Source organism: Protopterus annectens, chromosome 12.part0, assembly GCF_019279795.1.
Source record: "Protopterus annectens isolate FY-2018-M chromosome 12.part0, PAN1.0, whole genome shotgun sequence".
Taxonomy (NCBI): Eukaryota; Metazoa; Chordata; order Ceratodontiformes; family Protopteridae; genus Protopterus; species Protopterus annectens.
The window spans coordinates 789,461,659-789,474,465 of NC_056746.1; the positions used below are offsets into that span (position 1 = coordinate 789,461,659).

The 12,807-nt window shown below is 42.2% G+C and overlaps 1 protein-coding gene across 5 annotated transcripts in view; it reads left to right on the top strand.

The window, feature by feature from the left end:
• Positions 1-12,807, top strand: part of ACSL1 (acyl-CoA synthetase long chain family member 1) — a 1,450,848-nt gene that overhangs the window by 1,420,275 nt on the left and 17,766 nt on the right. For all 5 annotated transcript variants that reach the window (XM_044089832.1, XM_044089833.1, XM_044089830.1 and 2 more), the window contains one exon: positions 2,789-2,860. In XM_044089832.1, the coding sequence (XP_043945767.1) occupies positions 2,789-2,860 (72 nt within the window). The remainder of the gene's footprint in view (positions 1-2,788; positions 2,861-12,807) is intronic.

The window sequence follows — 12,807 nt, forward strand, 5'->3', positions numbered from 1 at the left end:
ACATCAGCAAATCGGATGGTATCATAAATACTCAGTCCAGGCATTTAAACTGAACATTGTGTAGAGATGGATATATATCACAGAGGCTACAACTATTCCAGAACAGACTATCCATAAAAATAATATAAAGCTCATCCATCCATATTCAAATGCAACTTGGATCTAAGGATGGGTAATAGAAAATGTACTAGAGGATTGCCCCTCATGTCACTAATGGATAGAGGCAGTTCCTAAATGCTGCATCCCTTACATGGGTCCCCTAAAATTATATATGGAATGATCACAGTTATTCTCACTAGGGATAATATACAATTATCAGCCATGGGATAGGTAAGATCAATCAGAAAATGTTAATTCAACCACCCAAAGGGAATTGGCTAAGCTTAAAATGTCCCCCAAGTGAACTTATGTTGTGGTAGTAAATAGTTATAAAAAAATTGCCCTTTTTAGATGACTGTGCCCCTCTCAACCTCCGTCCCCCCAGTCATCAACAGCTTCCGGCACCCCTGCAAAGAACTGGATGTTCCCTCAAAAATTGATGAAAAGACAAGATGAAAACTGGTCAGGGAGGCTGCCAAGAGACCTACAGCAGCACTGAAGGAGCTGCAGGAATTTCTGGCGAGTACTGGTTGTGTACTATATGTGACAACATTCTCCTGTATTCTCTGTATGTCTGGACTGTGGGGTAGGGTTGAAAGACAGAAGCCTTTTCTTACACAGAAAAACATCAAGGCCCAGCTAAAATTTCCAAAACAATACATAGTCTCCCAAAAACATGTGGGAAAATGTGTTATGGTCTGATGAGACCAAGGTTGAACTTTTTGGCCACAATTCCAAAAGGTACGTTTGGCGCAGAAACAACACTTCGCATCACCAAAAGAACACCAACCCCATGGTGAAGCATAGTGGTGGCAGTATCATGCTTTGGGGTTGCTTTTCTTCAGCTGGAACTGGGGCTTTAGTCAAGGTAGAGGGAATTATGAACAGTTCCAAATGCCAGTCACTTTTGGTCCAAAACCTTCAGGCATCTGCAAGAAAGCTGAAGATGAAGAGTAATTTCACCTTTCAACACGACAATGACCCCAAGCATATATCCAAATCAACAAAAGAATGGCTTCACCAGATGAAAATTAGTCTTGGAATGGCCCAGCCAGAGCCCAGACCTAAATCCAATAGAAAATCTGTGGGGTAACTGAAGAGGGCTGTGCAGAAGAGAGGCCCTCACAGTCTAACAGATTTGGAGCGCTTTCCCAAGGAAGAGTGGGCAAATATTGCCAAATCAAGATGTGCCATGCTGATAGACTTCTACCCAAGAAGACTGAATGCTGGAATTAAATCAAAAGATGCTTCAACAAAGTATTAGTTTAAGGGTGTGCACACACAACAAAGTATTAGTTTAAGGGTGTGCACACTTATGCAACCAGCGTATTGTACTTTTTTAATATTTTCACCTAACAGATTTGTTTGTTTTTCAATTGAGTTGTACAGGTTATAGCTCACATTAAAGGTGGGAAAAGTTTTGAAATGATTTGTTATGGTCTCCTTTTTTTTGTATCAAAAAAACCTGGCATTTTAACAGGGGTGTGTACACTTATTATATCCAGTGTGTGTGTGTATGTATGTATGTATGTATATATATATATATATATATATATATATATATATATATATATATACACACACACACACACACACACACACACACACACACACACACACACACACACACACACATTTATAAAAACAAACATTTTATTTCTTACTGCTATGAAGAGAACTGAGAATCCTTGATTATGCTTGCGCCTCTGCCTTCAAGATAGGAACCTTGGAGTTGGGGGGGTGTGTGTGTATGTATATATATATATATATATATGTATATATATATATATATATATATATATATATATATATATATATATATATATATATATATATATATATATATATATATATATATATATATATATATATAGTAAGCGTGGGAGGGGGGGTCACAGCCAAGCACTTGAGTTGCATGGTAAATATCCACACATAGACAGACGTACACAGACAGACACACACTTTTCTCCTTCCTGTCAGGCAGGCACTTGTTGCAGTGAGGTTTGAGTGTCTATGATGCTGTATGTTACTGAAAGCTTCTTGCCATTTTCAGTAAAGAGCATTGCTGTTAAGCTACATACTCAAACATCCAAACTGTGAAGAATAGACACTTCATCTGCTGATAGAGTGAATACCTCACACACTTGCACATCTGCTCCTTCCTAAACAGTACAACCAAGTGCAGAGGATCAAATTTTTTGGGGCAATGCCTTCACCACCTCGAAGCGGTGGTTGAGAATAAGCAGCTCAAACCATGATATATCACACTGACTTAAGTAATGCAGTTAATCTTCCTGAACAGTTGATTAAAATCGTACATCTGATTCAAAGACACAAAAGAATTTGTTAAATTTGAGTGAAGTGTTAAGCTGTTAATCCGGAAATATTCCATGTTTTGGTTATTACTAGTGAAATACATTGTCAGCCCCACCAGCTTTTGTATCCTTCTGTCATGTTGCCTCTTCTTGTAAAGGAACTGACCAGTTCTTTAGTTAAGATAGTAGTTCTACTTGTATTTGCTGCTTTTGAAGTCCCTGACTTAGTGATTGTAACATCTTGGTATTGCCCCCTTTTAAGTAAAGCAGTCAGAATAACTGTACCAAAGATGCTCATTTCGTCAGCTGATGCATTGAATGTATTATATGTGTAATACATTTTTGCTTACGTTAAAAAGTATTAATTTTGACAGGACTTGAAGAAACTTATTTTGGAAGATTTACTGAGGCTGGGAAAGGAAGCTGGTCTGAAGTCATTTGAGCAGGTAAGATTCACACACTACCAGCTGGTCAGTAAAATGCTGCAAAGTGCTTCACAGGCAGCTGCCAAACATATCTGTGTATGTACATGAATGTGGCAGAAAACAGCATTGCAGAATTTTACTACATTTTTAAGTATTCATTGTATTTCTTCTGTTTTTTTATTTTAATTTGTAGTGCTGCTTTGAGCCATGCATCTGTTTGAAAGTGTTTTTTATGACTGATTTTCAGAACAACTTGGAAATATTTGTATGTTGACAGAATCATAGGTCATTACAGATACTCAAAATTAATGTGTTATGATGCATTATATTAAAGTGGGCAAAACTTGTGGTTAACAGATCTCCATGCATACCCTTCAACCTCTGATCATTAATAATGATAGCACCTGCCTTTGGAAGTCATAGTATGGGGCCCAAAAGAGGAACACTTTATTCTTTGGAGTAGAAGGCCTTTAAATACTAGACCTCATATAATAAGAAACTTTCTATAGGCTTATTTCAATTATTGAACAACATATACATGTTTAAACAGGGTTATCTTTTAAGGAAAATCAGACGAAAGTCATTAAATATAAGTGGAACAAGGCAAAAGCTGAGGTAAAAAGTCCTAGCAGTATTCTTAACTCATGGCAGTTGAGAAGCATGTCTCCATGAATTGATAGAATTGCAGGAATTTAAAAAGACCGGAGAAGAGACTGGCAAAACTCTTGGATCGGATGATGTCTTCTCAGTCTGGTTCAGCCTGTAGGTTATCCAATCCGACACTGGCCAATTCCTCAAGACTTCAACTCACCGGGCTCCGCCTCCGTATCCACAATCCCCTGCAGATACCCCAGATCAAGTTAGCTGCCATTCCAGTTAGCAGCTTGATTTGTGGCTCTGAAAAAATGTGTCCTTTTTGGTGCTTTTTTTAATGCTTTTTCCCCTCTCCTTTAGGTGTTAGTTTATAAGATAGGTTTAGGTAGATTAGCTAAGTTTAGGTTTAGAATTGTTATCGTTCTGGTGGATGTAGTTAACAGTGGACTTTTCCTGCCTCTCTGAGATTTTTTTTGTCTGCAGTATTGAGACTGTTTTTCTGGGTAGGGTAGTCTTTTTCACTTTTGTGTATTTTAGCATATTGTTTTGTACTGTGTAGTGTGTTGTGTTCCAGAGTTCGTTTTTCGCCATGGATAAGGGATTCAGTAAATGTGTTGCTTGAGGGAACGAGCTGCCTTCGCAAAATGCACATTACAAGTACACCTATTGCTTGGGGTTTGCCCACCTTGATTCCTCCTGTTTGATTCGCAAAGGGTTCGGGTCTGGAGCAGTTAATGAAAGAAGAACTAAGTTAGTCTTGAAGAGTCTCTTTTCCACTGGTTCTTCTTTTTTATTGCCAAGGACAGCTCTGACAAACCTCACAGTCCTTTTAAGGACTCCAAGATTTCCATGCCTGGACCCTCTTATGGCTCTCCGAAACCAAAGGTCCAAAGACCTTCAGGTGCCCCAGCAGCCTCTGCACTGGTGTCCCCGAAGGTCTCAAGACCTTCACGTGCCCTGACTGCCTCGGCACCAGCATCAGTTCCAACTCCTTTGAGCTGATTGCCTTTGATGCCAACCACAAGCAAAGTAGTGTCTGTAGTCTTAAGCGTACCAAGCCCTTTTTTGGTCAGGTAGCTTCCCCCTACTCCCCTTTCACTCCACCAGAGTCTTCATTCCCCACCCCAGTTTAAAGTCTCTCCATATAGATCCAAAAGGCAGGTTGTTAGTCTTCCAAGTGACCCGCAAAGCTCCATTGGTGGTGTCATCTGTTTGGTCATCAAGGTTGATGGGCAGTTTCAAAGCCTCAGATTTGGAGCAGCTGATGAGGTCCTTCTTGAAGACTCTGATGCAGTTAGTTATTATCCTTTCAAGTCTGGCACCCCTTCCTAGAACCTTTGCTCTGTTACCTTGGTGTTCCTCCTTCAAGAACTATGGATCCAAGGTCTTCAGGCCCAGCTGTGTTTCTGCCTTTGATGACAGATCTGACTGCTTTGCCGTGTCCAGCTTCCACTTCCCAAATTGATCTTGTTGACTCTGGATGTGTCTGAGCTGGGTGGACCTCAGAGCACTGGCATCAAGGTGGAAGTTTTTTGGTTGGGTTCGATGATCCCAGCTTTGGGTTTGTTCCTCCCTCCCACTCAGAGCATTGGCCCTTGACAGCTCAGCTCTGGTCTTGATGTCAGGGTGAGGTGCAACTCCACATCTTGGGTTTCTTTGGATTCTGGGACTGTTGGCTCGGGCAGCCAGCTTCTGTCTCCATCTTCGATGTTGTGAAGTGGATGTTCTGTGCTCAGGAGATCGATTGGTCTTCCTTAGCCAATGTCCCACCCCCCCTTTTCATTGCTGAGTCTGGACAGTCATCAGTCTGCTCCTAGACAGCCCCTGCTTCATCTAATGGTTCCTACCATGGCCCCTGGGAACCACAATGGGCACTGCCAGCTAGGCAGGTGTGATCTGTAAAATCAGGGCTTTCGTGGAGCTTTCTCAGAGGGGGGGGCCCTTCAGCAACCCTGAAAAGTTGCCAGACTGTCCTGCTCTGGAGGAAGTCTGGAGTCACTTAACTTTTCACCCAGAAGCTTAGAAGGCCATCTCCTCAGAAACATGGATGTTGAGTCGTATCCAGAGGTTATAACATTCCCCTTTTAGAAATACCGATGTTCAGTTACAAACTTCTCGCAGAAGTTTCACCCTGTCAGAGACTGCTGTCAGCTGCAGAGATTCAGGAGTTGATGGCACACACGGTAAACTCTCAGTTAATTGGAACACAAGCAACCGGCAAAAAAATATTGAAGAAATACAGTACAGTTTTCATGCGTTGCACCTTCTGTTTTGCTCCCGTAGAAACATACCTTACGTTTTTAGAATCTGAGAGTTTTAAATTGAAGATGGGAATAAATTCCCTCTCTCTCCAACCTGAGAACAAGTCAAACCAAACAAATAGTATAGGGTACAGTATTAGGCCTGTTTTAATAGTAACTCTTAAGCAGCCAGAAACTAGTTATCTGGCATCTACCAATCCCCATGGGTTAACTGAGAGTTTACTGTAGAGTCATCCAAGTGGCCCCATCAGACCAATGGGGATACGGGGCCTACTCAAGGTTCCTTTTTTTATTTTTTTATTTTTTTAAACCCTTATTGAGTTATTTGTGACATAGGCAAATTTACATTTGTATAAAAGTAATAAGTAATCAAACTATATTAAGTTCACATTTACAAACATTATACTTCACATATATTGCTATATATCATATAATCTAAGCAACATTACATAAATTATTCAATTCCTGCCCTTTTTTTTCTAAGTGAGAACATCTTTATTAAACCATCACTTATGACACAGGCAATCATACATTTATATAAATGAAAATGAGCCACACTGACACAATCCTAGGTGAAAGCATTTTACATCGCAAACCATACAAACACACTCCCGGTTACAAACATTGTACATCACTTAAAACACTATCTACCAAGGCAGCTGAAAACAAAAAGGTCCACCAACAGCTGATACATTAGAGTAAAAACCTTATACTCATTTTCGTCTTTATGAACAACCAAAGTAGCCATCTTTATATACATAAAATTAAATAAATAAACCATTAAATAGTTAACTAATTAAAGTTATCATTAACAAATTGTTAACCAAGTCATCCACTATTAAGCCACTTAAAATATTAAGAAAAATCCCACAAAAATACATTCCTGATATATTTTCAGTCTCTGATATTTTAAGAAATATTTTATATTTATAGAATCATTTAAGCTTGGTAAAATATCTGCCACCAGTTTTAATTGCCGAAGGGTTTCTATCTGTTCCACTTTAGCTGTACAGTCTCCACCTCTGAGGTCTTTTGGTACCTGTTCTAAAACAGCAAATAAAACCTTTTTATTTTTATGACACGTCATTATATACTATTGTACTCTCCTAATCGAACCAGGGTTCAAGAACTCCCTTTAGGGGCACGTGCAAAGGAGCTACAAGTTTCCAAGGGAGAAGCAAATGGGACTATACAAAAAAAATTACCCTGTCCAGAAGCAATAGAATTCCCATTATGGATACCCAGTAAATAAGGATATTGAAGTGTTTAATTTGACTACTAAGACTTTTAAAAAGCCTCAATTGAATGTTTTAAAACTAGGACTAAATTTTATACCTACATGAAAGTTTGATTTAAGTAGAATGCTGTTGCAATTAAAAATATTCAATAGTAAACTAAATTTGCATTATATTTTCAGTAATGTTAACATACAAACAATTCTATTTAAGAAACCTAGTACTGTAAAGCCAGTTTTAAAAAGCACATTTTTTTTATCTGGTTGTTCTGCTGAAGTCGGTAGACAAGAAAGCGAATAAAAGGTTTTTACGGTAATTTATCTGCTGTTGGTGAATCTTTTTGTTCTGAGCTGCCTTGCTGGATATTGTGTTTTGAGTGCTGTAGTATTTCATCCACTTTTTGGGGCTTTTTTTTGTTTTGTTTTTATTATACATCACTTATCTTTCCAGTCTTTTTCACCCATAAATTACATAGCTCATTTAAGTCATGCCTTCCTTTAAACCTCATTCCTCCCATGTATGTGTTCCCATGATTCCCATTTTTTCATATGTAGTTTGCTCCTACCCTTTTCTATCTATCTCCGTTCCAGTTGTTTTAGCTCTGTTACTATATTCAGTACTTTTAGTATAGTTCGTTTATATTTTGACTTCCATTTTTTAGTAATTGCTTTTTTGGCAGCCACCATAATTAGACACAACAATGCCTTACCATGTCTAGGCAATTCCAATTCTGTATCATAGCTCAGAAAAATAGTCTCCCTCATCACACCAATCTGCCTACCCAGCATCTCCAACAGTGCATCCCGCAGGGAATCCTTAAAGTCCACCAACTCACCGCACTCCCAGAAAATATGATCAAACTTAATGTTGATCTGACTGATTGCAACAGTGAATACACTCGAACATCTACATTTGTTAAGTATACACAACTGTACTTTCTTCATGTTTCACTGTTGCAGTCATCACACTTGGGTTATCCTACCAGGGATAGCCCTCAGTCTGCCCGAATACCAGAGGCTTAGTATTTCTGTGTTGGTTGCTGTTGCTCCAGGACTGAAGTCGGGTCGTCAGTGGTATAAAATTAGGCAGCCGATGTCATTACATCAGTCTTTCTTGCTGAGGAGCCCGAAATGGAAGTAGTTCACATGAATGCCGGTCGATCGCTACCAGAGTTTTCATTTCCAAATTGAAGTTGAAGTCTTCTAAACTGAAGTACCCCATTGGGGATCCTTTTTTCTTGCTCCAACTGATGTCAGAAAAAGTTAACAATTGTCTCGCCTGTGGAAAGCAAATACCACACCAAGACTTCCATTCTTACTGCGTCACCTGTTTAGGCCTAGACCATGACGTCCCTCGCTCTCACTTTTGTGTTTTGTTCAATGCCACAACTATACATAGTCGGGCCCTTATTGTAGCCAGATATTTTCGCGCTCAGTCCTCGATCTCCGATATGGCTTCGGTAAGCCGTCCGACTACTGATGTTCCAAAAAAAGTAAGGATAAAGACAGAGACAGACCGTACAGGTCCAAAACTGCCGACAATGCTTCCGCTAAGCTAGTCATCAGTTATCCGGTCCTCAGTGAGATGCTTTCGCAGCCCCTGATGCCTGCTACTGTGGATTTGCAGGCTATTACCGAGACCTTTTTGGAGTCCGGTATGCCACGAGAGTCTTCTTTGACTAAGGATCCTGCGGCTGTATCTACCTTGGATGGGTCCGGAGCTGCTGAGCAGGCACCGGCTTCTGAGGAAGTTCTTTGCACTACCGATACTAGACACAGACAGACGACTTCTTTCGCGTCTTCAGTTCTTTCTAAAACTACCGAGTTTCTAAGGCCCAGGGTACGAACTACACCCAAATAAAATGACAACCCAAGCTCAGGCACCTGCTTCCATGCCTCAATCTCAAATGCTTAAAAATGGCAGAAGACCTTATTATGCTTATTTAGGGGAAGCCAGCTTACCCCTTTCAAAAGAAAGAGACTTGTCCCCAGTGATTTTATCTGAACAGGAGTCCGATGACTCTGATGCTTCTGAATATGAAGACATGCAACCCCTCACTGCTTATGAGGATTCTGATGCAGAGGAATCCATTCCTTCTGCCTCTCCACCCGAGGATTGTTCATTTGGTGAAAACCCTACATACTTTAAGGGAGCATTTCCAATGGGAATGTGAAGACTATCCTCAGTCAAAAAAGAGACTCGGGGAATTCTTAGATTTACCACAGCACAGACCTTTAGCCATTCCTCCTGTCCTGGATGTTGTGGATGCTGGTTTTATGGAATCCAGTTTGACTCTTGACACCCTTCCTCCTGTTCCCAGGAAACCTGACAGGTACTGCAGTGTCCCTGACTTTCACAAATTCCTTTTCAGAAATCCTACTGCTGATCCAGAGGTCATCTCCCAAGGACCTAAAGGAATTAAAGCAACCTCAGCTAAGAATCCCACTCCCTCAGACAGGGATTCCAGAGCTTTAGACAGATGGGGTAAAAAAAGTATACACCTATGCAACTCTTGCTATTAGAGCACTAAATTGTCAGTTCCACTTGATGAAATATCAGCAGCATACCATGGAACTACTCAAACAAAAAATGTCTTCCTTTCCTGCTTATGCAGAAAATAAAGAATTACAAGAGCGTATGCATTCTACAAGCCAAGGTAATAAGCACACCTTGCAATGTGGCTTTGACGCCCTAGAAACATCTTGCAGGGCAGCAGTCACTGGTTCGGTCCTTAGGAGGCATGCTTGGCTTAAGGAACAGACCTTGCCAGACCATGTCAAATCAAAATTATTGGACACTCCATTGAACAAAGACAATTTGTTTGGCACCAAGGCAGAAGAGGTCTTAAAAATGATGGAAGAAAAAGCTAAATCTATGCAGACAGACTTTTTACAGGTCCAGCCTCCGAGGTTCATTAGGCATTGCCCCTCAAAGCACTGGTCCTTTCTGGCCCCCTCCAGGCCAGCTCAGCCAAGACCCAGGGGAAACGGAACCCCCAGACAGCAGTCCCAGGGATTGCAGAGATCTAAGCAATAAGTTCCTCCTCTTCAAAAACAGGGAGTGCTAAGCCAGTCCCTTATGGTAAGAATTCACAATGACTTCACATCTCCTCCCCTTACCTCTGCCCACCTGCTTATGCCCCTAGGAGGAAAACTCTCCTTCCATGCAAACAACTGGGCCTCTATTACTAACGACCGATGGGTCCTCAACATAGTGACCCAGGGATACAGATTTTATTTCCACACTCTGCCAACCCCAAACAGGGTTCCCATATCTTCCTCCAAACCAGTGGGCAGAAGCCAGAAAGCAAGTCCATTCCCTGCTCTCCATGAGGGCAATTCAGCATGTTCCTGCAGACCAGATAGGCCAAGGTTTCTATTCCAGACTTTTCCTGGTACCCAGAAATGAGGGCACCTGGCACACAATCCTAGATCTATCCATTCTAAACACCTTTCTGGTGATACTAAAATTCAAAATTCTCACCCTCAAGCAGCTTCTTCCTATGCTTTCCAAGGATGTTTGGTTAGCCACCCTAGACCTAAGAGGCATACCTACACATTCCAATCGGGGAATCTTGCAGGAAATATCTATGATTCAGGGCATGATGTTTGCACTTTCAGTTCTCTGTGCTTCCCTTTGGCTTATCCACAGCTCCTAGAGTTTTCACAAAATGCCTGGCTCCAGCCATTGCTTTTTGTAGAGAAAGAAATATTCAAATTTACCCTTACTTAGACAATTGCCTGATTCAGGTAGACAGGAAAAAGTGTTACAGCACCTGACCTTTGTAAAGGACCTACTAACCTCCCTGGGGTATACTATCAACGAAAAGAAATCAAAACTAGTCCCCACACAAAAAATTGTATTCCTGGGAGCAAGCCTTGACACAGCACCCCAGATGGCATTCCTTACTCCAGAAAAACAAGCCTACCTGACCGGCTACTTCTCTCAACTAGCTACCAGAACCCAGTTATGCGCAAGGAAAATCCTGTAAGCTTTAGGGTTCTTGGCCTCCGGCATTCTACTCATTCCATATGCCAGACTGCATATGATGAAATGTCAACACTGTCAAGCCCTGGAAACTGTCATACCAATGATACCCTGTCTAAGGAAAGATTTTCTTTGGTGGGCAGCAGCATGCAACCACAACAAGGGACTTCCCTTCTCACAACCCCACGGTGCCCAGATCCTCACCACAGACACATCAGACTATGCCTGTGGTGCACACCTGGACAGCAGGTGAATTCAGGCCCATAGGAGCCCAAATCCAATACATCTGCACACCAACCAAAAAGAGCTGCTAGCTGTTCAGCACGCCCTGACTGCTTTCAGACCCCTACTCTACTTGGGGCCTCTACTGATCAAAACAGACAACACCACATTGATGTGGTATATCAACAGGCAGGGAGGGACTCGCTCTTATCCTCTCTGCCGGCTTGCCATGACCCTTTGGCACAGGCTCAACCATGCAAATTCACCTGCTAGCACAATTCCTGCCAGGCTCCTTAAAGTCTCAGGCAGACAACTTGAGCAGAAACCTGCTAGACCACAGAACCTTCACCCTTATAACCCAGAAATGGGGCACCCCGAGGGTGGACCTGTTTGCCTCCCACTCCAATCAACTAAGCAAATTATGCACAAGGGAGCCTCAGCAAGACCTGGAAAGTGGGATGCTCTGTCCTTCCAGTGGGTAAACTAAACCTCTTGGTCTATGTATTTCCCCCTCTACCACTCATTTCAAGGGTACCGCTCAAAATAATGGAGGAAAAACCCAGGGCAATCCTGATTGACCCAGAGTGGCCACGCCAGCACTGGTACCCACTGCTGCGCAGCCTGTCACCCCTGCCACCATGGCACCTACCTCAGATCCCAGCACTCCTGACCCAGAAGGATGGAGAATTCATGCATCCCCAATTGCAGACCCTCAGTCTGGCAGCCTGGCTTATTCCCTGACCTCTCCTCAAGCTGCCAGCATAAGCAAACAAGTCCTAGATGTTATACCTGAGGCCAGATGCTGACAAGTGGAAAAGGTTTTGCACCTGGAACCAGGCTAAGGGAAACAAAACAGCACAGCCCTCCTTGCCTCTCATCCTGGATTTACCTAACAGACCTACTGCACAAGGGTCTATCCCTCTCTTCTATTAAAAGTCATGCCTCTGCCATCTGTGCTCATTACAGCACAGAGCCACCTCTCTTCTCATACCCTGTCATCAAACAGTTCCTAAGAGGGGCTAACAACATAAGGCCACCCAGGAGTGCTCCTACCCCAGCTTAGGACCTTAACTTTGTGCTGGAAAAGCTCACCCTACCCCCCTTTGAACCTGCAGCTTCAGCAGAGTGAAAATTCCTCTCTTGGAAAACAGCCTTGCTTCTGGTCATCACTTCAGCTAGAAGAGTTTCAGAGCTACAAGCACGCATGACTGTAGAGCCCTTCATCATTTTCCATGCTAACAGGGTCTCCCTCAGGACTTACCCATCCTTTATGCCTAAAGTGGTGTCCAGTGTGGCTCTAAACCAATCCATTCATTTGCCCACCTTTTTCCCTAATCCACAAAACAAGGGGGAAAAGATTCTGCACTCTCTAGATGTGCACAGACAGCTCAGATTCTATCTGGATAGGACTAAATCTTTTAGAAAAACTGACCAATTGCTAGTCAGCTTCACAGCAGGGGCAGAGGGCAAGGCCATATTCAAACAAACAATATCCAAATGGAAAGCACACTGCATCCATTTCTGCTACAAACAGCACTGGAAACCGCCGCAAAGGGAGTCAGGACACATTCCACCAGGGCAACCTCCACCTCTGCAGCTTTTCTCAGAGGGGTCCCCACCAGGGACATCCTGGAGGCTGCAACATGGACTTCTGTTCATACCTTCACTA